At 48.8% G+C, this 26,706-nt stretch overlaps 1 protein-coding gene across 1 annotated transcript in view; it reads left to right on the forward strand.

Annotated features, from left to right (window-relative positions):
* The window catches only part of LOC119440606 (phospholipid scramblase 2-like), a 55,525-nt gene extending 35,398 nt beyond the window's left edge, over positions 1-20,127 (forward strand). The window contains exons 7-9 of the mRNA XM_049662981.1: positions 11,544-11,714; positions 18,025-18,183; positions 20,031-20,127. Coding sequence (XP_049518938.1) covers positions 11,544-11,714; positions 18,025-18,183; positions 20,031-20,096 — 396 coding nt within the window. The 3' untranslated portion in view covers positions 20,097-20,127. The remainder of the gene's footprint in view (positions 1-11,543; positions 11,715-18,024; positions 18,184-20,030) is intronic.
* Positions 20,128-26,706: the final 6,579 nt, after the last annotated feature.

Below are 26,706 nucleotides of genomic sequence, written 5' to 3' on the forward strand. Positions count from 1 at the left end.
GAGTCCTCGGACTTTTCATCAACCAACACCGCCGGTCCGACACAACACAAGGGAAGCTGCGGAAGGTGGGGGACCAGGTGGGCCGCATGGTCCGCCGGGTTTCCAACAAGCGCGGGGGTCTCAGATGCAAAGATGCCTTGCGGCTGGCTAATGCATTTGTGACTAGTCGAATCTTGTATTCGACTCCATACCTCCATCTCCGCAAGCATGAGGAGGACGCCCTTGAGGTCATCCTCCGAAAGATGATTAAGCGGGCCCTATCTCCCGGTCAGCACCTCTAACCAGCGCCTTCTGGGCCTGGGGATGGTGAATACGTATCGGGAGCTCAAGGAAGCTCATCTTACCAACCAAATCACACGTCTTTCTCAGACACTGTCGGGTCGCCGCCTCCTTGCCCGACTACACCTCCAACCTCTCAGACAGATGGAAGAGCGCGTACGTACGCCACAAGAATGGCGCTATGCCTGCACGTGCGCCCTCTTCCCCGGAACATGGCATGCACACACCATGATGGCAGACGCCTGGCTCGGGCGGAGGCCCTGGCGCGCCATTATGATTCCAAACCCGGCGTTTTCTACGTGGATGCCACCGGCCCACACCATGGGGGATGGTTTACGGCCGCGGTGGTCCACGAAGGCAAAACAGTTAACGGCCTTAGCTTTCGCGCTAGAGACATAACATATGCGGAGGAAGTCGCCATCGCGTTGGCTATATCCGATTCTCGCTTTCAAACCATCATTACCGACTCGCGAGGGGCCTGTCGGAACTACGAACAGGGTCAGATACCATTCCTGGCCTATCGCGTCCTTCAATCTAGCTGCCGAACCGGGGACCCCGACCCCCGATACGTCGTTTGGGCTCCCGCTCACATGGGATTAGAGGGAAATGAGGCAGCGGATGCTGCCGCCCGCGCACTTTCTCACCGGGCTCCTTATTTCTCTGACCCCGCCGATCAGGACTCCACCCCAAACCCAATCTACTCGTATACAGAAATTACAGCTTATTATCAATCCGGCCACGAACTCTACCCCCACCCGTGTAGAGGCCTCAAAAAGGAGGAGGAGCGTCTCCTGCTCCGTCTCTTCACGAACACTATGCTGTGCCCGGCGGCTCTTAAACATTTCGATCCGGCCTTTACTGGAGCTTGCCCGCACTGTGCGGAGAAGTCTTCGGACCTCTACCACATGGTGTGGGCTTGCCCATCCAACCCTGCCTTACCCAACCCTACCCGGGAGGACTGGGAGGCTGCCCTGCTTGGCTGCTCTGACCTACGGGCCCAAAATGCCCTGGTTAAGCGCGCCCAGGCGGCGGCTACTGCCACTGGGGTCCCGTACTAGGGACTCCACCTAGTGTTTGTAAGGGGCGGCCTCTTCAGGGTCGTCCCGAGCATACCTCCTCGTACGTTTTGTCGTACAAATAAAAGTTTTTCACCACCACCACCGAACGTGCGCGGCGTCCATAATTGCAGCCTATAGCCTATGCCTGTGGTGGCGGCTCGGGAGGTTCCAAACAGAGAACACTCGTCGAGTAGCGTCGCAAGTCGCTGCCCCTTCTCGCCTCGCAACGTTTCAATATACGTTCCTGTTGCAGATCTGCGTTTACTTGCGTTTACGCATTCGTACGCGCTCGTAACACCCGGTGTAGCTAACACAGCTTCGCTGTTCGACCATCTTCAGGGAGTGGAAGGGGCAGTGATGTTTTCAGGCTCACAATGCTGGAGCGCCACCAGCGCGAGCAACAGAGCATCTCCCATGAATTACAACAATAGCAAATCCACACATTGACACAAACCCTCCAGACAACCACTTCCTCTCTAACATCCCTGCTTATCAAGCTTAATGAGCACCTTTCTACGCTCATAACCCCGTCCTCCAATGCCCAGGTCACGCCATTGGCTGACTTGGTCGAAACCCCCACCACCGCACACCACAGTCGCTTGGTTCAACTAGAAACTTCGATTATACAGATTCTCACCTCCCTCCAAGCGCAATCCAAGCAATTGGAATCCTTCACCTTTATGCTTCACTCCCTGCAGGAGTCTCTCCCCCCAGCCAAAAAAAAAAAAGGGACGCGCCCCCACAAACACCTCTACAACTACCCTATCTTAGATGGCGCGTGGAACGGACTTCGGGATTGCCATAAAAAATCACAGCATATCCACGGGGTGAATGATGATCAGTGGGCGAAGCTCCGGAGGGAATCATCGGATCTCCCGCTTAAGGGGACGCTAGCACAAACGCGTTAGAAACGTGCAGTACTCTCTAGTAAGGGGGAGCGGCCACAGCGTCTTACGCAGCCATTTACACATGCCGGAACGTGCACCGCGTTTGCCGACACCATCACATGACTGCTGAGAGAGTATAACCCCCGTATTCATAAACGCTCCTCGACTTGAACTTGACTTGCCACCGCCTTGGGCAGCGCGTTCGAAACGCGTTGAAGGTAAGGCGGAGAGGCCACAGCGTCTTACACCAGCTTCTTACACGGGCCGTAACGCGCTAGCACAAACGCGTTAGAAACGCGCTAGACATGCGGCCTTTCGTTAATGTTGGGTATTTATTGCCATCGTGGTTTGTGTGTCTATGTGCGCTTCGTAGCGTAGTGGTTAGCGCCGCGCGTTCGGAAGCGAGGGGTCCCTGGTTCGATTCCGCGCTACGAACACAACTTTCGGAATTTCTTTTTCATAAAACGCCGGAAGCGTTCTCCGGAAGCCGGAAGCTGGCTTCCGGAACCGGAAGCGAAACCGGAAGCGGAAGTGGAACCGGAAGCGGAAGTCGGCTTCCGGTTATACTATACGTATACATATATATGTATATATGGGTATACATACATATACGGACACACAACGCCATCTATTGAGCAATTCATAAAACTAGACGTGGCTACCTACTACGACGGGGACGAACGGGTGCCGCTATAAGGAGCTTCGCCCCTAATAAAACCCCCCTCCACCAGTATGTCCTCATCCGCCCCTCCCTGCCCCATTTTCTCCTTCTCCAGGGGACGCGGACGGCCCGCATCGTCCCAGGTTACGGCGCCTACCACGCCACGACGGGGACGCCGCTTGCGTCCGTTTATGTGCGCAACGACGTTCTCGTCGAGCCACTTGACATCCCCTCTAGCCTCCCTAAATATTTAGCTGGTGTGGTCTGTTACCAACCTCCATCCCGCATCTCACTTGCCCTTCTTCCATTCTCTCTTCCATCCACCACCCATCTCTTCCATGGATTCTCTTCCATCCACCACCCATCTCCTCCTTGGGGGCGACTTCAACGCTCCTCACACACTCTGGGGCTACCCACAGACCCTCAAACCCGGCCCCTTCTCCATTGTCTTGCCCAGGAACGCCACCTCACTCTTCTTAATAATCCTGACTCCCCTACTTGAGCGGGCACTGTCTCACAGCGCTCCCCGACACCCGACCACACCTTCTCTCGGGGCGCCCTTTCCTTTCACTTGCAGGTCACAGCCGAAACCCTTCTCAGCGACCACTTTCTCATTCATATTACCACCTCTCCAACATTCCTCGCTGGCACCAAGTCACTCACACTGACTGGCAGGCATTTCGCACTAATCTTCTTTCCGTGTCCTTTGAATCTTACGACGACTAGACGTCGTGCAGCTCCGCAGCGGTGTCGGCCAGTAGCCGTCGCGTTCGCTCACGTCACCCGATCCCAGACCCGGATCCCCACTTTCTCCGTTTATGGCGTCGCCCTAAATGTCTCCAACGCTCATTCCGCTCCCAGCCCCAAAATGTTCAACTTTCCTCCCGGATTGCTGCTCTGCGGGCCGAGATAGTCGCCCACGGCGCATCCTTCGAGCATGCTCGTTGGAGTGCGCTCTGCGACGGCCTCGACTCTGCATAGCACTCGCGATCCACATGGTCTCTTTTTAAATATCTCTTAGGTACTAAGCCTGCCCTTGCACCCACTTTAGCCAAAGCCCTCACTCAGGGGACCCCCTCCTAGGTCTTTGAAAAGCTCACCTCTCTGTATCTCCCGCCCCCTCTTACATCTTCCTACCCAGCCTACTCGGGCAATCCTAACCCAGACATGGACCGCCCTTTCACTCTCCGGGAGCTCGAGGCTGCCCTGGTTTCTAATCCTTCTCCCTCCGCTCCCGGCGAGAACGCCATAAGGTACACCACATTCCGCAACCTTCCTGACCACGCCAAGAAATTCCTTCTACAGACTTTCAATGAGGCCTGGGACAGCGGCTGCCTGCCGAGCTCCTGAGCATCTTCCCTCATTTCTATGATTCCAAAGTCGGGAAACATCCCTCCCTCTCTAACCTTCGCCCTATCTCCCTGACGTCGTGCGTTGGCAAGACCCTTGCGCGAATGGCTCTGACTCGCCTCTCTGATTTTCTTGAGGCGAGAGAGTTCTTCCTTCATTCTCTTATCGGCTTTCGACGCAGCGTCTGTGCACAGGACATGTTCTTGATCCTCCAGCATACCTTCCTCTCACCCACTCCCAGCCAGATCCGCGCTCTTGGGACTGTTGATGTCAGCAAGGCCTTCGATGGTGTGCGCCACGACTACATCCTGTCTCAACTTTCCTCCCTGGGATGCGGCAACCACTTGTACTCTTATCTACGCTCCTTCCTCTCTAACCGAGTGGCTCGCTTTCGAGTCGACATTCATCTGTCCGACCCCCACGTCCTCACCCGTGGCACTCCTCAAGGTGCTGTTCTCTCTCCTACCCTTTTCAATATTGCTATGACCCCTCTCGCCTCCCAACTAGCCCAAATTCATGACCTCCACCCACATCTTTTATGCCGACGACATCACTTCCTGGTGTTCGTCTGGCTCTCCCGGTCACGTACAGGACACCCTGCAACGTGGGCTAGATCTTATCGGCTCCTTTCTGACCACAGCTGGCCTGTCGCCTGCTCCGGAGAAATCCGAGCTTCTTCTCAACCACTCCGCATATCAGCGCTCGCACAACGCCCTCATCTACCTCCATCTTTCTGGCTCTCCCATTCCTACCGTCCCCCAATGCAAAGTGCTTGGCTTCCCTTTGCATACAGCCAAGAATGCGCATGCCCTCCACCACGCTGTCATGACCTGCCACTCAGTAATTTACCTTCTACGGCGTGTGGTCACTCGGCGCTCAGGCCTCCACGAGAATCATGCGTGCCGCGTCACCCATGCGCTCGCCCTCAACAAGTTTCTGTACTTTGTACCTTAACCTTTCCTTCACGAACACTCAACTTAACACCCTTGAAACCGCCCTTTTAGGCCTCTACAAGGCAGCTCTCAACCTCCCTATTACTACCTCCACCGCTAAGCTTTTTGCCACAGGCCTCTTCCACCCTCTCCGTTCTCTTCTCTCTCTCTCCATAGTGACTCCCAGCTTGCCCGGCTTTCCCTTACCCGTCAGGGTCTGGCCCAGGCGGGTATATCCCCCATTCCCGCTTCCACATTTACCTCTTCTATATCCACCCCGGCTCCCAACCTTCGTATCCTCCCCCTGCCGTCCAATATGTCCCCCGTCTTGCATGCCGGCCGTCGTCACGCGGCAGCGCAGCACCATATCCCCCCCTTTACTACCCAAGGAGTAGCCCACACGGACGCCTCTTTCGTGGCTCCTCGAGGTTCCTGCGGCTACGCTATCTACCATCCCCACCTCCCAGCACCTGAAACTCACACCAGCGGGCCGTTCCTACACCCTCCGGATGCACTCTCTCTCGAGGTCCTTGCCATTGCCCATGCCCTACAATCATTTCCCTCGCTTCCCTCTCTCCCAGAGTACACAATATACTCCGATTCCCAAGCCGCCATCCACCACATACAGAACCGCACACTACCTCATTCACTCCAACAGGAGGTCGAACGAGCGGTCTCTGCACTGCAGCCTTCCACCGTTTTCCTTCGGTGGATCCCTGGGCATTCAGGGATTGACAACAATGAGCTGGCCCATCAGCTCGCCCGTGACGCTGCTAACCGGGCACCGTTGATCCCCTGGCCCAAGCCCTCGGAGGACGGTGGGCGACTCTCCCTGCGCCGCACCATCAAGGAAGTCTACCTCCAGCTCCCTCGCGACAAGCGCCTCTACCCTCCCCCTCATCCATCACTCACTGTGCCGGAGGCTCGCCTTCTGCGGCACGTCCAAATGAATGCACTGGTTACCCCCTCCCGTCTGTTTCTCTATCGCTATCGATTCGACCCCAGCTTTCCCAACTGCCCCTCTGCATATGCGGACCTAGCTCATTGCCTTTTCTACTGCCCCGCTGCTCAGCAATCGCATTCCTATCCTCCCCCTTCCCTTCCATCACCACCTGGCTCGACTGGCTTGACGCTGTAGGGGAAGAAGAACAGCGTAGACTTGCAGCCCAGGCGGTTGATATGCTCAGCCTGTAATTTCTGGCTGAATAAATGTCTACTACTACTACTATAAACTTGCAAACATAGGCATACTAACTAAATGAGCAAGCATGGTGTCACGCGCGCACAACCTAACATGAACACATCTAACTCGACCGCGGAAACTCGCCGTCAGAACGCTCGAGTGAGGAACCGCGGCAGCAGCAGCCAGCGAATTGACCTTCATGCTATGTCCCTCATCAATGCGAACTAAGCCGCGAAAACACAGCGCATGGAGGACTGTGTCCCCGACGCAGATAGCTTTCAAGATACAGCGGCCCGGGCGTGCGCGCGTGGCCGCACCGGAGTAGAACGCGACCCCTCCCTACTCTCTCCCCGGAACCTTGCGCGTTACGGAAGACGGCGCGCTTCCTTCCCGTTTCTCTCTTTTGCGTGCGCGAGATTGAGCCGCGATCGCCGGCTCACCCTCGCAAGCTTTCACGCGGACATACAGCATACGGTGCGCGGGGATATTATCGCCTTCGGACTTCATACGGAACCTCACGGTGACGGCGACGGCAGAAATGCGCCTGGAGTGTTTATATAATTGCTATCGCAATAAAAAATAGGGGCAGCTTCACACTAGTGGTGCGAAGTCTGAGCAAACAGCGAAGCTGGTGGCCCTTCCCTAGCTTTAACTTGGTTCTCTGTTAGCTTTAACTTGGCCTTTCTATTAGCTTGGCTTTATTAGGTCTTAGGTGGCGGTGCTGGGGAAACTCTGGATCGGGGCGAAGTCTTGGGAGTCGCTCTCGAGTGGCAGCGCGGGGCTTTTTCCGCCGCTTCTCCGCTTCTTCGGATGTGACGATCTCCTTCGGACGACCCATGTGCTCGGCCCAAACTCACGAGGCAAAGTGTGTCTCCGCGCCTTGGTGACGCGGAGCTATATAGTCTGGAGTGATGTCATTGCCTAGCTTCGCCCCCGCGCGGCTGTGGGGAGAAGCTAGGCAGAGCTGTGGCGGAGGAGCGAGCGGCGCTGCTGCGGAGGTTAAATAAGACATTGCTAGGTGGCGCTGTAGCGGGAGCGGGCTATGGGGATGCCAAAGGTAAGATGCGCTCCGGGGTAAGTGAATGGTGAAATGGTTCCAGGGCTTACATTTGGAAATGCGGTCCTTTGCTTGAAGTTAGGGGTACAATGAGGACTCGGTGGCAACCAAAGGTCAGTGTGGATTCAAACCAACAGTCTATCATTCCACGTGGGAATGCTCTAGTCCACGGTGTGTTCCTCCTATCCCCAACCCCACCCCTACCTCTTGGGAGTCTGCACTGCTCAGCTTAGGCCGGCAGGAACAGCAACAGCTGGTCCAGCGGGCTCGCAGTGTCGTGCAAGGCAATGGAGCCCTGGACTGAGGGCCCCATCCAACGAGGAAGAATTGCCTTGCCTTTGTGAATAGAAGTTTATTCTCTCTTCTCAGTGGGACGACTTGCGTTGGGCGCTTACAAGAAGACTACTAATGAAGCGGTGCAGGGCGGCATGGGCTGGATAAATCTTTAATTAAGGGATGCTCAGAGTAAAATCGATTTTGAAGGACGACTGAGGAATATGGAACAAATTAGGTGGGTTGCAAGGGTGTTCAGGAATTTGTACCGGCAAAACATTGACTCACAGTGGAGGAAAAGAACTAGGAAGCTTACCAGCAAGTATGCGACCGGTATGGTGAGCAACACGGCAACAAAGAACGTCTAACGCAAAGTGAGAGAGGCTGAGACAATGTCATGGGTGGCGGCAATGGAAAAGAAACCTGCTACGGACTAACTACCTCAAAAAAAAAAAAAAATCTGGAAATAAAAATTTATGATAACTCAAAGGGAAGTACCTTACTTTTCGAAGCGAGATCGGACACCTTAGAACGCGTAGTTATCAAGCGAGGTACACCAAGGACGAAGACGCATGTGTTTGCTGTGGTAAAGCTAGAGTAACGGTGGAACATGTTTTATTCGAATGTGAAGAAATCTACCCAGCTGCAAGTCTAGCCTCCTCTGACCTCCTTGAAGTCCTTGGGCTCAGGGATAACAGGGGCAAAGTAAACAATTCCGCAATAGAGCTTTAAGGTGGTTGGAGCGTAAGAGGTGGTAGGAGGTTTGGTGGCACAAAAGTAGGGAGACCACAAACAACGGAGAGTACAGAAACAGGGTTCCCAGTAGAGGTCCAAAAAGTTTGATGCTTGGAATTCTTTGTATTTGTGTGTGTGTTTTTTTTTTCAAAAAAGGAAAGGTAGGACATTAGGCAAAATAATACCAAGAGCTTGGTGGCGCAACCCACCACCCCGTTTCTAAGGGAACGTTCATAGCATCAATCCATCCATCCGGCGGGGCGAGGAGGTGGCGCTCCGTTGCTAGGCGACAGCCGTGACGTCATTGCCAGGCGGAGGTGTTTCTTTGCGTACACCACCGGACTACCTTCAGCCTAAACAGCTTCGCTGTTAAAAATGTGTGTGCATCAAACTGTGACTGCCTTTAAATTTGCCATTTAGAGAAATGCCCCCAAGGCACTAATAAAAAAAAAATTGATTGCTCCAACGTAGGAGCGGCCCGCTGCGCGCTGAGTCGCGTACCTCAGGACTTTATTTATAAAGTTTTGCATCCATCCATCCATTGGTCCCTCTTTCATAGGAATAGGAAGAACACGAAAGCGAAACGTGTCTTCACAGAAGCTGTTGCATGTTTGCTTCGTGAACTCACGGTCCACTGCAGTGAAAGGCGCACGATTTGCGGGCCGGCGACCGCGTGGCAGGTTTGCTTGGCGCGCGGCGTGCTGCTGGCGAGTGGCTTCGGCGAAGGTGCGAGCATTATGGTCTAGCTCCGTAGTGGTTACGGCAGCGAGTGGACCTGCGGCACGCAGAGCTGCAAGAATGCTAGTGGCAGAGTTCGCACCGTGCGCCGCGAACGTGCGAAGGCATTCTGCTTCACGCTGGCGTGTCTCTCGCCGGAGCAAAGCGAGATTCGCCCGGCGACGTCGTTGCCTTTGTGCGCCTTTTCGCGCAGCAGTTGTCATAGGTGGTGCCACCGCAAGCGAAACAGTAGGCGATGCACTGCTGATGCACGTTGAAGCCGGAATCCGAAGGCAACGAAGCGCCACAGGCTAATCCGACGCTAGCTGCCTACACGAGGCCACAGAAATACATGGATTTGTCTAGTCTTCGTGCTTGTGGTTTTAGACGTTCTTGTGGCTTTGTTTATTGCGCTTTATGTGCCTTCATTGATGTAAATTTCAGAGCAATCTATACTTCTCGAAGTGCAGAAGACGCTGCGAACACGCACAATCGCTACTAATTACAACGGTTCAGCTTGTAGAGGTGGCGAAATCGAAACGCGCCAAGCGTCTCAATGCACTGGCTTGCCCGCGATAAATTCATAAGGGTGTTTTAGGTCGCGCGTGGATGCATGCGTCAATGGCGTATGTCACGAAACTCGGAGACGTGCTGAACACCAAGCCACAGAAGAGGAAGTGCTCCAAATATTGAATGCCCTTACACAGTTGAAAGTTCATAAGTAAATCCAACTAGCCTTACACAGGCTGGCGGATGTGTTGTTATATATGCCACTAAAGAAAAAAGTGCGTCCGTGGCGTATTGTTTCAAACATCGGGTTTCTCTGCTAGAGTTCGCGTGTTCGAATCGTGCCATCGGACGATTTTAACAACTTTTTAATTTGATGATTATTTATTGTATAATTATTGTATGAAAGTCTATGCACGAGGCTACACTTGGTTCTTTATTATATGGCTACACCGCGTTGGAGCCTCCGCTGCGCTGTGACTACTGAAGCGCTCCCTGTGTGCGCTCGTTAATATCACGATGCAGTACTTCGCTTCAACACGCCTAGATGGTGGCGCTGGAGCCGACGTTCACATCCGTTGCCGGAAATCAGTCGGGAAACCCAGCATAAAAGAGTTTCGTGTTACAAAAGTTTCATAAACGAAGTTTTCATTATTAGTCTTCTTAAGCTGACGTTGTTAGAGGCGAAAGTACGTCTGCCTCGCCCATGAACTCCTCTCTTAAATCGCCACGTTAGCTGCACTAATGACATATTCGAAAAAAATAATATTTATGGTCTAAAAATTGTGGGGATCAAGGCGCCTTCCCGCGCCTCGACCCCCAGCTCGCGCGCGGCGCTTAGCTCGATCTCCGGGAACCGCCGCCGTAACGGCAATATGGCGGACGTGGCTAGCGCGCCGGACCTACTTTCCCGCGCAGACCGTGCTTCTTCCCCCCGGGATTGGACTTGCCCCGCGAGGCGAGAACACGTCACCGAGACGCGCCCTGATTGGCCTCCCGAGTGGTGGCCCCCCGGGCACCCTCTCCACACGAGCTCTCGTCCACTGAGCGCTTCCTCGCCGCTTCACTGCAGATGCTCACAGGCCCGCAACGAGCTGGTTACATGAGACCTTTGTTCTCGCGACTCATCGTACTCGCGCTTGGCGGACCACTACCCGGTTAGCCCTAGCGCAGCGGGCGCGCGTACTCGATCTGTCTTGCGGTGAGCCTTGGCCCGTAAGCGCCGTGACTGTCGCACTGTGCTATATCTTGGGTGAATAGACCCGTGTTTGTTGGCGATCTGACTCCGGAGCCTTCTCTGCGCCGTGTCGGAGAGTCGACGAACCCTGCCGTATAGCGCCTTTGTGCGTTGCGGAGTGGAGGAGCGTCGTGCCCTTTCCTGACCGTCGCTCGTAGGGTAAGCCCTGTGCAAACCCATCTGCACAATATAAAAAAAAAGACCCTGCATAGTGTTGACACTGCCTGTATTAATAGTAGCTTTTATTAGAAAATGAAGAGCGTCGTTGCTTATTTTATTACACTAGCGCTTCCTCGTCTATGAGATTGATGGCAATCCCACTGAAGGAAATATTGTAATTTGAACGCAGAGAACACAACACCCGTAGACACCTCTGTGTACGTCTTTCTTAAGAAAACGAGAACATTTAACGCTTTGTGTCTGATATATTCGTCTAGTCAACAAATAAAAAATCATCATGCTGCACTTCAGTATAATACATATTAGAGAAAAATATTTGTTGAGAAAGCTCACAAAAATGTGTAGAGAGCATTCAAATGACGCCTGTACACTTGTATCATGAAAACAGGAGACTTCTTTTTTTGTTACAATTGTCTTCAAACAAGAGAGATTAAGTGAGAAGAGGCCAATTCTCTACAGCTTTTCGTTGCCCTTGCGATGTCTCCAGGTAATGGAAGTCCAGGCTCCACCAGGGACTCTCATCGGTCATGTACGCCAGCGGTGGTCCATATGCTATCCTACGTACGGAATTTACGACAGGAATGGTACTAGAGTGCTGGATATTGTGGGCCCCTTTTGCACTTCCAGCATGCCTTGCAAGTGCGACGTCGATTTCGAAGTGAGTGGGTCTACCCTTTCCTTTCGAGTACGACTTAGGCGTCGGCGCATGTAAGCTACACGACTACCCCTAATGAGACACGAACGTTTCCAGAACGAAAAAAAGTAAAGTCATCCGTGTTAATAGGGTCACATCAGTCAAGACAATGAAATTGGTTGTGTCACTAGTCTTTAGGCGACTGTCCACGTAACACGAACCAGCTTTGCGAGTAGTTCTGAGGCCACTGTCCACGTGACTGTACACATATTTGTTCCGCGCTATGGTGCCCCGGTAAAAATTCCACTGCTCCGAAGCAGCCTTGACAACTGAGACTGACAAAACCATTTATTCCTCTATACTACACTGCACCGGTTGTTCTACACAGATGTCGCGCCCGATATTCTCTATTCTCGGCTTCGAAACTTTTGTTGAAGACTGTATTATAAGGTGGGAACGAAAGACGGATGAGAATAGCTAATCAGTACACTTTGTGAGTAAATATTTAAAAGTGCGATGTGGTGTGTTTACAAGCTTTTACATAGCATGTTCATAGAAAATTTGTGGACATTTATCTGCCAAGTCAATGTGATGACTACGGACAATTATTAAAGGTGACCTGTGAACTACTACTGGCCCATCAACCTATGCCATTCTATTAAGAATCACGTATTGGTTTTAGATTCTGTCTGGCGCATGTACACTAAAGGTAAAATAAACGGCAGACTTCTCCGAAGATGAACTCTAAGGGACCATGCAAACATATCACTTCATAAGATGATCAAAGAACTCAAAGTACGCTATTCTTGGTACACGGTTTGAGGCTTGGGCTAGTTGGTTATTCATAATTAAAACCACTTACAGCGCGAAGGCCAAGGACTAAAGGAGACGACACACACTGCGCTGGCTTCCAATACTATGTATTGCCGTAGCTAAAACACACACACACACACACACACACACACACACACACACACACACACACACACACACACACACACACACACACACACACACACACACACACACCACACACACACACACACACACACACACACACACACACACACACACACACACACACACACACACACACACACACACACACACACACACACACACACACACACACAACACACACACACACACACACACACACACACACACACACACACACACACACACACACACACACACACACACACACACACACACACACACACACACACACCACACACACACACACACACACACACACACACACACACACACACACACACACACACACACACACACACACACACACACACACACACACACACACACACACACACACACACACACACACACACACACACACACACACACACACACACACACACACACGCACGCACACACGCAGCACGCACGCACGCACGCACGCACGCACGCACGCACGCACGCACGCACGCACGCACGCACGCACGCACGCACGCACGCACGCACGCACGCACGCACGCACGCACGCACGCACGCACGCACGCACGCACGCACGCACGCACGCACGCACGCACGCACGCACGCACGCACGCACGCACGCACGCACGCACGCACGCACGCACGCACGCACGCACGCACGCACGCACGCACGCACGCACGCACGCACGCACACGCGCACACGCGCACACGCACTCACACACTCACGCGCAGGCGCGCACACGCGCACACGCGCACGCCTATATATATATATATATATATATATATATATAACCTGCGGCAAGTTGTTTTTTCAACCACTTTAATTTCCATTAATTTATGCTGTCTTGAATCCAATTAGTAAGTACAGGGCACACATGCTTTCCCTTATGTTGTCCATAGTGTCTTTGTTTGTTGACTTCTTCTGAAATTGTTCATAAAAATTGGGCCCCTCGGTTCCCTTAATTCTCGTTCATGACATAACGAGGGTCTCCACTCCAGCAACATTCATTCCTTCAGGTAGCATATGTGGGTTTGTTGACCAGATGCCTTACCCCAAAAGACCACGTTCTCATGACGCCTGCGGCAGAAAGGATGTTTCACATCCGCCGCCAAGGTTTGTGAGTGGTGGCGCTGGCTAACACTCCCAGCTTTAGCCCTAGTAGTAAGACATAAATACCCCAGAAAGGGGATGGCAAAACGGCGCCGCGGTAGCTCAACGGTAAGAGCATCGCACGCGTAATGCAAAGACACGCGATTGTTCCCCACCTGTGGCAAGTCGTTTTTTCATCCACTTTAATTTCCGTTAATTTGTCATTTCTTTAATTCAATTAGTAAGTGCAAGTAATTTCCCCTTTGTTGTTCATGGTGTCCATGGTGTCTTTTTGTTTGGTAGCTTCTTATGATATGATTAATAAAAATCGCGCCCTCGGTTCCCTTTCTTCTCGGGTGTTCAGAATTAAGTTTTACGGAATTTTGGAAAATCGCCTGTGGCAGGTAGCATAATTATTATCATTGAGCTGGGTTACTCGATGAGGCGGACATCAGTAGCATGATAAATTGAAACACATATTCAACCAATCACAAAAATTACTGATTACCTTCTTAGTTAATTACTTTACGACACATATTGGAATTTACGAATTGTAGCTGATGAGATTGCTAGACGCATCCACTTGAAATGAATTTCCAGGGTGACACCAGTTTAGAGATATTTCCCAAAGTGTGGGACGAAATACATGGGCGTTCGAGCTACTTTTATGCTTCAATGTATAAAACATATCTGTAGGCGCATATCTGTATGGCGCATATATCTCCAAACTGGTGTCATTCTGGAAAAGTATTCCAAGTGGATACGCCTGACGAGCTCACCGGCTACACTTCGTAAATTACAATATGTGCCGTAAAGTAATCAACTAAGAAGTTAATTAGTAATTTTTTAAATTTGTTGAATACGTGTTTCGATTTCCCATGCTACTAATGTCCGCCTCATCGAATAACCCAGCTCAATTATAAGAACTAAGCTACCTGCCACAGACGATTTCTAAAGATTCCGTAAAGCTTAAAACACCCGGTATATATCTATGAGGGGCCATGGACAGAAAATGAAAATAGAAGAGTACGGAAGAGGTATCCTAACATCGAGTCATTCGTACTAACCACATCGTCACGTGTAAAAGGAACGCACTTTACTATCAAAATATGTTTAGATACATGATTTCACTAGGTGTCAGCGCGATAAAAGGGGAACTAACGCATAAACTTCCCAGCTTTCTGATGCAATCGGCTTCTATGGTTTCCCGTGTGAGCGGCAATCTGTGTCTCGACAAAACTTCAGCACCTTCAAAGAGAGGCACGCAGCCGCAACCATGCAATGGATGCACAAATGGCCTCGTACAATGTTATCAACGTTGTCATGGTGCTCGCTTACGCGCTCGTTTAAGCACCTGTCACTTTGTCCAACATATTTGCCACCGCATGACAGGGCAATCTGGTAAACAACGGCTGTGGCGCATGGCACAAAATGTCTTCTGTGCTTAACATAGCAAAGACTCCGATGAGATGCAGGCGTGAATTGACAGCTTTCCGGAGCTGAGAAAACCACAGTGATGCCCGCACACTGCCGAATCTTTTTCAGCCGATGGATCTTTCCTGAAAGCGCAGTTTTTATTACTTCTACCTTCTGAAGAAAAAAGGTGGTTTCGCTGTCTTGCCTTTGGGTGATTTTTATTCTAAGGTCACCCTTGCCATCAACGCAATTTTTAAACATGGCGACAGTGTTTCCATTACAAACGTGAAATCGAAAGCTAAAAGGCTTTACAGTGCCCTTTGCCTTGAGAAGCTAGTTAAAGTAATAGAAAGAACTAAAAAGCTAAGCTTAGTCATCTTTATTTTCAGGTATACAGGCGTTTAACATTGATTGCCCTTTTCAGGTAGAAAGCTTGGCAGAAAGCTGTGGCTATGTTTTTTCAAGATAAACTTAGTCTTCTAATTATTGGCGATGCTTTCCTTGTTAGGGATTCTCGCGTAGGCATCTGTTTTTTAAGAAAAAATGATAAGGGACTCAAGCTACTATCGCTTGATGTTAAAGATATCTACTATTCACTTCCGCATTTCACGCTGTTACTATATGTTGAAGATTGCATATGCGGTTTTGGATCAGCTGCCTTTCACAATGCTGCCAGTGTTTCTGTTGGCGGTTTTCTTGAATTGTTAGCTTCCTATTTAAAATCAACGTTTACTTGATGGAATGAGCGAAATTATATTCAAGGGAACGGTTTTGGTATAGGTTCGCGCCTAGCGCCGGTACTAAGTGATATTCATCTGGCTCATCATGACCGCAACATGTAATGTCACCTGCACGCGTCTCGGGTTGTCAAAGTGTCTAGGTTAGTGGATGACTTCCTATTGTTTATTGATGGTACTGATCACGCATTCAAACTTGCTATTTCTGGAATTTTAGAGACATTCAAGAAAGATCTGCTGCTTTTGAAACTCACGCACGAGCTTCCTATAAATTACTCTTGACGTTTTCTGGATCTCAAGCTGTGTCTTTCGAGCAAACGTGGGTGCTGGGTCTTCAAACCGAGGAGTAGAAAGCCACTCTTGCCATTTAACTCGGCACACTCAAAGCTTGTTAGACGAGGTACTATAAATTTATACCTTGTTAATAGCCTCAAGAAATTATGCCCGCGTGCGGTGCTACACCGTCTTGCAGCACAGGTTGGTCGTCTATCTGGGACTCGATACCCAAGGCCACAATTTCTGTCGTAGCAGAACAACTTTTTAAGCGCACCAAACGTGATGAGAACGCTCAGTCAGGGTGTCAGTCTGATGAAAGGCGCCGGTTTTCAGTCCTCCTGTACGTTCATGGTCTCCCATCGGCTGTAAAAGATTGGGCAGCGTACGGCCATCACTGTGATTTTCTCCGCTCTGGAAAAAACTGCCAGAATTCTGTAAATGCGTGAATGCGCCTACATCGCATCGAAGTCTTTGCTCTGTTGAGCACAGAAGCCGTTCTGAGCCACGCGCCACAGCCGTGGTTTACCAGACTCCCCTGTCATGGGGTGGTAAATATGTTGGACACACCGGCAGGTGCTTAGACGAGCTCTTAAGGGAGCTCTTAACATGCATAACACTGTACAGGACCATTTGGGCATCCATTGCCGTGATTAGGACTGCGTGCTTCTCTTCGAATGGGCTGAAGGTTAGGCGAAACACAGCTTGCAGATCACGCGGGAGACCATAGAAGCTGATTTCACCAGAAAACTGGGTAGTTAGTCCGTTAGTTCCCACATAATATGACAGTAATGTGCGCTTTTTGTGACACTTTTCATCTTATTATAATATTTGAGAAATTTATTGATTAATTAAGACTAATTATGTAATTAGGCGGAATGCGAAAAACAGAGTATGTCCAAGCGACGGAAAATAACATAACCCAGATTCTGCCCAGCTAAGTGGCATTTACATAATTTGAAATCCTGCTGCATGATAGTCGAGACACGCTGTATATATATATATATATATATATATATATATATATATATATATATATATATATATATATATATATATATAGGTGCGTGTGTGTGTGTGTGTGTGTGTGTGTGTGTGTGTCTACGGCAATAAATAGTGTTGGAAGTCAGCGCAGTGTGTGTCGTCTTTTCTCTTAGTACTCGTCCTTCGCGCTTTTAGTGGTTTTAATTATTCTTGGTATGCCCACATACCAAGTACAAAAAAAAGTAATAAATGCAACAGGGTTAAAAGGAAAAGACAGACGTAAAAAGATACATTTATTGAATTCGCATGATACAAAGTACATCATTTGCTTGTCCTGTAGTCCCCTCCTCGAAGTTTTCCGATCCTGGCCTCTTGCTAAGCCGACTAGCAAGAGCCAGTGGCGGCTATAAAACTTCGTCTTAACGGAATTGGCGGTTTCTCTGAGGCGTTTTTTTTATTCAGTCTCGAGGATACCAACTGAATGTTAACATTATTTTCTCATATAGAAAAATTTGGTGTAGTCGAGTCTGTCTAAACGGGAGTCAAATGTAGAAGAAGATGGAGTAGTTTACACGATGTGTTTAGTGGATTCCGTAAAACCATTTTAGCTATGTGTGTATAATGGCTTATTTTGCCTGTAAAGACTATCTAACTATGAAACTAAGTGTCCAAGAAGGGATCACGCAGCGCAGAAAGCAGACTAAAAAGAAAGTAAGAAAGAAGAAAGTAAAGAAAAAAAGAAACGAACAAGAAACAGCGGAATTGTCTGCAGGTTTATTCTTTCTCAGTGCTAATCAGGCATGTGAAGTTGATTTAATGCCAGTTTTTAATGATTACCGGGATAGCTGCTGTAATTCTGCACGTGTTTCTCTACAAGGTTCGATCAGCAAACGGCGCCGCCATAGGAAAGATCACCAAGAAGTGGAGCGGCATTTTGAAGGAGCTCTTTACGGACGCGGACACTTTTGGCGTCACGTTTCCGATGGACTTGGATGTCTGTATGAAGGCCGCCCTTATCGCGGCCACTATGCTCATCGTAAGCACCTTATTATATTGGCCATATTACGCGCCCTTGCAGTTTCGAGAAAAAGCAAGGTCGAGGGTTACATTCCCGGAAACAACTGCCCCATTTCGGAGAAGTGCAAAAACTCCCATGTGCTTAGATTTGAATGCATGTTAAGGAACCTCAAATGGCCAAAATTATCCTGGAGCCCTCCTCTACAGCGGCCTTGATAAACCACTGCGCAGTTTAGGGACGTTAAACACATCAAGTTTTTTTTGTTTAATGTTCGAGAAAAAAAAAAAGGAAAAGCTAACTTTCCATAGCAGTCCAGCTTTTCTCAATAGACAGATTCTGGCTTTTGCAGAGGTCAAGGTCTCCTTGTCAAGACCTATGACGATGGTGATAATGACGACAGTGAAGTTTCTCAAGTTCACGGAAGCGTATGGCGTTTAAACGGCGACGGTCGCACTACTGATACGGTGTGCCCCACGCATGAGATCTTAGAGACTAAGTCACCTTTTTTTTTTCTTGACTGAAAAACTTAATGGAAGGATGTTGTTGCTTCTATAAATGGAAGCCATGCTGTCATTCATATGTTAAGAATGAGTGCGAACAACTATGCATTTGGGCCAGTATTCATAAAACAATGTTAAGCAATAGAGATGATCGTAAAAACAAATTTGAGCCAGTCCTGCTGCCGGACGTACTATTAGCGAAGGTGACGGCATTATCTGAAGGACCACTTGAGAATGAAACTCTCTGTGAATACTGACCCTGCGGTCGGCGAAGATTTTAGTTTCTAAGAGCTGTTTTGTATAGGTCATTTGCCTTCGTCATAATATGTCAACATAACGACTGGCAGGTACCTTTTCAAACGAATGATTCTAGTGTAAGAATTTGGTTGCGAATGTACACTCTATCATATTGCAGTTATGTATGACATCCTCAAATTATGACACAAAGAAGATTGAAATTACGCGCAATCTTACCTCCGGATTTCCAAGAAAACTCTCTTAGAAACTGTCAATGGAACAAGAGGCACAATTTCGCAGCCAGTGTGTGTGCAGATATGTTGAAATCAGAAAGAATCTTGTTCAATTTCGGAATTGCAACACGATAGCTTAAGTATAAGTTAAAAGGGAGGTTCACTTTAGACACAGACGTAATTGCTGATTATCGTTAACTTTCTGATATCGGCCAGGCCGAATGACGAGTTGCGCAAAAAATAAATCGGCTATAATGATAATTAAGAAATGTTTACGATCTTCGCTGAAACACTTGACATGGCGTCTTAATAAATTGGCCGAAACATTTTTTCAGCATAATACCGCTCCGAGAATAAACCGAGAAGCTTGCGGTTTAGTGAACGTCAAGATGTCTAAAATGCATATAATTTCGTGCCTACAATTTGTGACTTAATTTTAGGACCTGAATTCACAAGGTCTTGCGTCGTACGTAAAAGCCGTTTGTCAATGGCCGACTGCCATCGAAAATAGTATATTCAGCAACACGATTGACTGGCACCTCACTTTACGAAAAGGTGTAACGTAATATCTTCGTCCTCATATGAACGGCACTATTAGGTCATAGTGAGGTTTTCGATTCATGCGGGCAATAGTTGAACCTGTTGTATTAAAACTCAGCACAAAGCCTGTTTTATTATCACTACATTCACGGAAGATGCGTTCTGCACCACCGTGACTTGGTAAGGCGTAATTTCTGTTGGAAATCTCTACACAGGTAAAAAATAAAGAGCATGCGATAAGATTTAACAAAAAAGACGGGCTACGCACGCTTGTTGTGTTAGCTGCACTTTGCATATTGCATTAGGTTACATCTTTTCGTGCGCGTTTATTAACCGCTGTTCGCTTTTATTGCAGGACTACACGTTCTTCGAGCAAACATGCGGGAGGGGGGCTGACGATGCACCTGGGATGGTGGCATGACACTTCAGTCTACGTTTTAAGCAAGAGCGGCTGCTGAATTGCAATGCAGATAGTATTAGCATGACTGCAGACTGGCGCTTTTTATTTCTGCGTCCTCTCACGAATAAAGCTACCACCTGTTTTGGAAAAGCGTAGGAACATAAAATAATGTTGGTCATTTAAGATTGAACGAACAGCTGCGGTGATTTAAATTACCCACATTAAGTGGTTTTAGGAGCGTGGCCAAATCGCGCGCGTTATGTTCCAATTCCCTTCGACGATGTCATTGTGTGGTGAGTGCCGACTCGGAGCGATGAGTGACGCGTCTCGCGTTGAGCCAGGTAGCGGGGGCGAGCACACATAGGACAAACATAATGTTGGCATGTTACCGTGAAACTCGGACTCCCACGGATACCCGTAATAGCGGAGGGGTTTCGAAGCATTCGCGTGCTTCATGCGTCCGGTTACACTGCTGTGAAAGCGCAGCACAGTGAGAAGGCTCTGTGAGCAAATAAACGATTACATTTACGAAGGTCACTTAGTTGTATGGGTGACTCGGGCCAGTTGAATAAAATGTGGAGAAAGATGACAATGGACTTGGGTACATCTAGCCGGCGTTTCCAAACCACGAACAGCAGTTTTCCACCACCGTTGAAATACATGTAGACGCTCTATATGTCTACCAATTCTCAGGCTTGGAGCGGAAAATTTGAAGCCAGCAAGTATTATTGAAAGAAAACTTAAGATCGCGCCTGTAGCAAGGTAAACAAAACTTACAGACGTTCTAAAAATGAATATTATGAAAACAGTTGTACAAATTATGGATAAAACATTTATCCTGTGTTACCTGCGGATATTCTCAAGGCTATTTAAGCGTGGAATAGGTAACTGGTGATTGTTGCACCGTACAGACCACCGGTTGTCTTGTACTGATCCAGCAACAAAGCGAAAAAAAAAAACTGTGAAAGAAACGACATACGCGCTGGACTTAGTCTTCATATCGGCGGCCACAGAAACATGTAGGTCTAAGTCGATTTAAATAAAAGGTGCTGCTAAAATCCGAAGGCGCAGTAATTTTTGGCATCTCTGAAGGACGGGAGGGGCTAGTTAATTGGGTGCCTACCACGCCGCTGATGCCAGATCATTTATTGAGGGGACCCCGATGCTCATGCGCCGTATTGCTGCAAAAGCTATCCTGTAATTAGGCTGCGATGTGGTTCAAGTGTATCTGTTGTGATTGTGACGACGGCACATGTCGTCCGTTGCCCTAAGCTGGATACTGCCACTCACATTGTATTAAAGTGTACAGCATGCTCAGAACCTAAAATAAGAGGGAATGTGTTACGTATCCCGAAAGATATCCCTCCAGCCGATGGTATAGCCACGGCAAGGTGAGCGCTTTTCTTATGTGGCTGAAGACCTGTCTTGCCTGTAACGGCCCGAGCGTCCTCCGTTACAGCAGCCGACGACGGCGAGACCTACCACAGCTGAGGCCACAATGTCAATGACTAGCACAAGTGCAGAAGGCAACATTGGTGGTTATGGAAGTCAATTACGCCGAGGTGAAAATAAGCCTAGGATCAGCAGACTTCAGTGATTCTGTTTGTTCTTAATTCAGTTACTATAATTGCGGTAAGCTCTCGTGACGGTCACCGCTATATTTTAAAGAACAAACCTAACGTAGTCTTCAGCCGCTACACTAATGCCTGTTGCGTCTTCCTAAACACATGCATTGACGCCACCATTCTTGTCCCCCACAAGGCCATCCTTGCCCCACCACACTAGCGGAACATACAAAGAGCGAGCCTTTCGGGAACGTACTGTATATAACTTTTCCCTTGCCCGCCGCAGCGTCCAAAATGCACACCGAGGAACCAACATAACCGCAATGTGTGTGGGAGGCAAATATTTGTCATCATCATCATCATCAGCCTATACTTATGTCCACTGCAGGACAAAGGCCTCTCCCTGCGATTTCCAATTACCCCTGTCTTGCGCTAGCTGATTCCAACTTCCGCCTGCGAATTTCCTAACTTCATTACACCACCTATTTTTCTGCCGTCCTCGACTGCGCTTCCTTTCTCTTGGTATCCATTCTGTAATGGTCCAACGGTTATCCATCCTACGCATTACATGGCCTGCCCAGCTCCACTTTTACCGCTTAATGTCAACTAGAATATCGGCTATCTCCGTTTGTTCTCTGATCCACACCACTCTTTTCCTGTCTCTTAACGTTAGGCCGAATATTTTTCATTCCATCGCTCTTTGTACGGTCCTTAGCTTGTTCTCGAGCTTCTTCGTTGACCTCCAAGTTTCTATCCCATATGTTAGCACCGGTAGAATGCAATGATTGTACACTTTTCTTTTCAACGAGAGTGGTAATCTCCCAGTCAGGATTTGGTAATGCCTGCCGTATGCACTCCAACATTCAGCACTCCAGCATTCTTCTATAAATTTCTTTCTCATGATCAGGGTCCCCTGTGAGTAATTGACCTAGATAAACGTACTCCCTTACAGACTATAGAGGCTGATTGGCGATCCTGAATTCTTGTTCCCTTGCCAGGCTATTGAACATTATCTTTGTCGTCTGCATATTAATCTTTAACCCAACTCTGACACTTTCTCGGCTAAGGTCCTCAATCATTTGCTGTAATTCGTCCCCATTGTTCCTGAATAGGGCAATGTCATCTGCAAACCAAAGGTTGCTAAGATATTCGCCGTTGATTCTCACTCTTAAGCCTTCCCAGTCTAAGAGCTTGAATACTTCTTCTAAGCATGCAGTGAATAGCATTGGAGAGATTGTGTCTCCTTGCCTGTCCCGTTTCTTGATAGGCAACTTTCTACTTTTCTTGTGGAGAACCAAGGTTGCTGTGCAATCTTTGTAGATATTTGCCAATATAATCACGTATGCATCCTGTACTCCTTGGTTGCGTAATGCCTAATGACTGCTGGTATCTCTACTGAATCAAATGCTTTTTCCTAATCTATGAAAGCCATATAGAGAGGTTGATTGTACTGCGCAGATTTCTCTATTACCTGGTTGATGATATGAATATGATCCATCGTAGAATATTCCTTCCTGAAGCCAACATGTTCTATTGGTTTTCTGAAGTCAAGTGTTGCCCTGATTTTATTTGAAATTACCTTGGGGAATATTTTATACAATATTGAAAGCAAGCTAATGGCTCTATAATTCTTCAATTTTTTAACGTCTCCCTTCTTATGGATGAGTTTAATGTTGGCGTTTTTCCAGCTTTCTGGTACACTTGAACTCGTGAGGCATTGCGTATAAAGGGCCGCAAGCTTTTCAGGTATGATATCTCCGCCGTCTTTTATTAAATCGACTGTTATTCCATGTTCTCCAGCAGCTTTTCCGCTGGTCATGTCTTTCAAGGCCCTTCTAACTTCATCGCTAGTTATAGAAGGGGCCTCTGTAGCCTGTTCATCACTACTTCGAATGAAAGTATCTTGGCTGCTCTGGGTACTGTACAGGTTAGTATAGAATTCTTCCACTGCTTTTACTATGTCATCGAAATTGCTGATGATACTACCCTGTTTATCTTTCAGTGCATACATTTTGCCTTGTTCCATGCCTAGTTTTCTTCACACTGATTTCTTAATGCGTCCATATTTTACTGCTTCCTCAATCTTTTCCACGTTTTAATTTCAGATATTCCTTATTTTCTTCTTGTTGATCAGTTTCGACAGTTCAGTGAACTCTATCTGATCTCTCGAGTTTGACACTTTCATATTTTGCCGTTTCTTTATTAGGTCCTTTGTTAGTTGGGAGAGCTTACCTGCTAGTTGCCTTGGTGCCTTACCTCCCACTTCAACTGCTGCTTCTGAGATCAACCTAGGTACGGTTTCATTCATTACCTCTATGTTGTCTTTATCTTCCTTTTCTAAAGCTGCATATTTGTTTGCGAGCACCAGCCTGAATTGGTCTGTTTTTACCCTTACTGCGTCTAGGTTGGCCTGTTTCTTCGTGACTAACTTTCTTCTTTCTCTCTTCATATTGAGAGAAATCCTACACCTCACTAGCCTATGGTCACTGCACTTTGCCCTACCTAACACTTCTACATCCTGCACTATGCTGGGATCCGCAGATTTCATTCTTTGTTTTTCCATTAGGGCTTTTCGAGGTCCACTTCCTGTTGCTGCGCTTTCTGAAGAAGGTATTCATTATTCGGAGCTTATTCCTTTCCGCGAATTCTACCAACATCTCTCCTCTAGTGTTCCTAGAATCGATGCCGTAGTTGCCAATTGCTTGCTAGCCAGCCTGCTTTTTCCCCACTTTTGCATTGAAGTCGCCCTTGACTCCAGTATACTGAGTTTGCACCTTTTCATTGCTAATTCAACATCTTCATAAAACTGTTCTATTTCTTCATCATCGTGACTGGAGGTTGGGGCCTAGGCCTGTACAACCTTCATTCTATACCTCTGTGATGATGTGGATAGTGGCGTGCGGTGGCGAGAAGACCTGCTTCGAATGATGATTGAGTTGTGGCTACAAGAAGATGATTGGTGATGATGGTATTGGAAGATGACGACACGTGCCACGAACGAAGAAGCGACGAGAGCACGCAGAGCGAGAGAGCGAGCGGCAGCCTCGAACGCAAGCTCGCAAAACGGCGGCTCCAGGCTCGGGTACCGGCGACTGGGTGTCCAGCTACCGTGCGAACCTGGTCGAAGATCCAGCTCGTGGCTGGGCTTTCCTGCGCACCAGCGGCCTGCTGTGATAGCGGCCTGGTGCAGTGCTTCCTGCTTGGACCGGGACGCCTGAGCTACCAGCCTGCTGAGCGAGCCCGAGGACTGGCGACCGGGCGTCCTGCTACCGTGCGGACCTGGTCGTGGATCCTGCTCGTGGCTCTGCTCTCCAGTGCACCAGCGGCCTGCTGTCATAGCGGCCTGGTGCAGTGCTTCCTGCTGGCCACCGGGACGCCTGAGCTGCCTGTCTGCTGACCGAGCCCGACGTTACAGCGTCCGAGGCGTTACAGGCCAGGTGCTACTGGCCAGCTACAGCAGTGGCCTGGTGTTCTACCGGCCTGCTGTTTTCTCCTGCTTCCACGTCGCGACAAGGAGCGGCGTGGTGCGACAAGGTGCGGCACGACAGCAGCGTCGTAGCCACAACGACGCTCCACCGTCACAACCACCGTCACGGGCACCGCAACGACGATGCACACGGGCGAGTGATGACGCATGAGTGCTAGGCACGTGTTTTACATGGAAGGACAACTTCCGAACTATAGTCCACGTACATGTAAATCGTCTGTATGTAAATCGTCTGTATCGTGCTAGCGTGTCTGTTAAAGTCTGCGTTTCGTGTAGCAAGCTCCCGTCTGCCGTGTCATTATTAAAGGATCCTGGGCCCAACTGGAAACCGGCGAGTTTGTTGTCGTTGTTTTTCCCATCACAACCTCATATTCAGCTTTATTACGACGACAGATGCCCTCTCATTAATGCTGTAGAATTCATCAATGTTGCCCGCTATGTCTTTATGGACTAGAGATCCTACTGCGAATTCTTTCCTATCTGGAAGACCTCTGTAGCAGAATACGTGGCCATTAGTCAGCACTGTATAAGCCTCACCAGTTCTTATCACCTCACTAAGGCCAATAATATCCCAGGCAATACCTGATAGTTCTTCAAATAGCCCTGCTAAGCTAGCCTCACTCTATAGGGTTCGCGTGTTGGACGTTGCCAGGTTCAGTTTCCATTGGCGGCCTGTCCGGACCCAGAGATTCTTAGCACCCTCTGCCGCGTCGCAGGTCTGACCACCGCCTTGGTCAGGTGCTCCGCAGCCACTGGAGACTGAGGGCCATGGGTAAATTGTAGGAGTATTAGGTAGCTAGCTGCCGAATACTGCACCAGCGAGGCCAGTTCCTGTTCTGGTGAGGGAGTGACTTTGTTGAAGTGGCTCCTGGCGGTGGCAGGCGCCACTCCATGCCTGAAAATGTAGTGGACTGGAGGAGGATTCGGACTTACGACGTTCAGATTACTATACTAAAAATCGAACAGAACATTACCCTAAATAAATGGTTATTGAAATATAATATGCGGCACAAATGCTATGAGCTGTCTGTACGTACTGTACCTAAATGCCCCAATGCGCACAATAGCGCGGAGGCCATAGTGTCGAGTTACCAACTGCACATTTCCATGCGCATGAGCAGAATCACAGTCGTGGTAGGAAAAGCACCGATTTATTTATTTTTTCCCCCTTTGGTGAGGATGGAGGGGCGACCTGACCGGCACTGGGCGAGAGGCGAACCAACAAAATATTCAGCTTTTGAGGTCTCAACTGCAACCACGCTTAGTGAAAGAAAGCCTTGATTGAGAACGAACTCATGCTTACCATGTGGTTCTTACCAAGTTCAATCTCCTATAACGAACCGCTGTTAAGGCCGGACTCGGCGGCATAATGTTTCGTCTGCAGGAACAAATACCGTCATCTTGTTGAAAGAAAGATGGCAATGTATCCACCGATTCATTGAGGGTGCGTCGAGCCATGTCTAGTTCGCAAATGATCACACCATGTTGTATTGATGACAGTCATAGAATCAACGCGTTCTTTTTGCAAGGAGTGCTTTAAGTGATATACCCGACGGCGCAAGGCGAATAACGCTCAAAT

The sequence above is a fragment of the Dermacentor silvarum genome, chromosome 2 (assembly GCF_013339745.2).
Source record: "Dermacentor silvarum isolate Dsil-2018 chromosome 2, BIME_Dsil_1.4, whole genome shotgun sequence".
Taxonomy (NCBI): Eukaryota; Metazoa; Arthropoda; class Arachnida; order Ixodida; family Ixodidae; genus Dermacentor; species Dermacentor silvarum.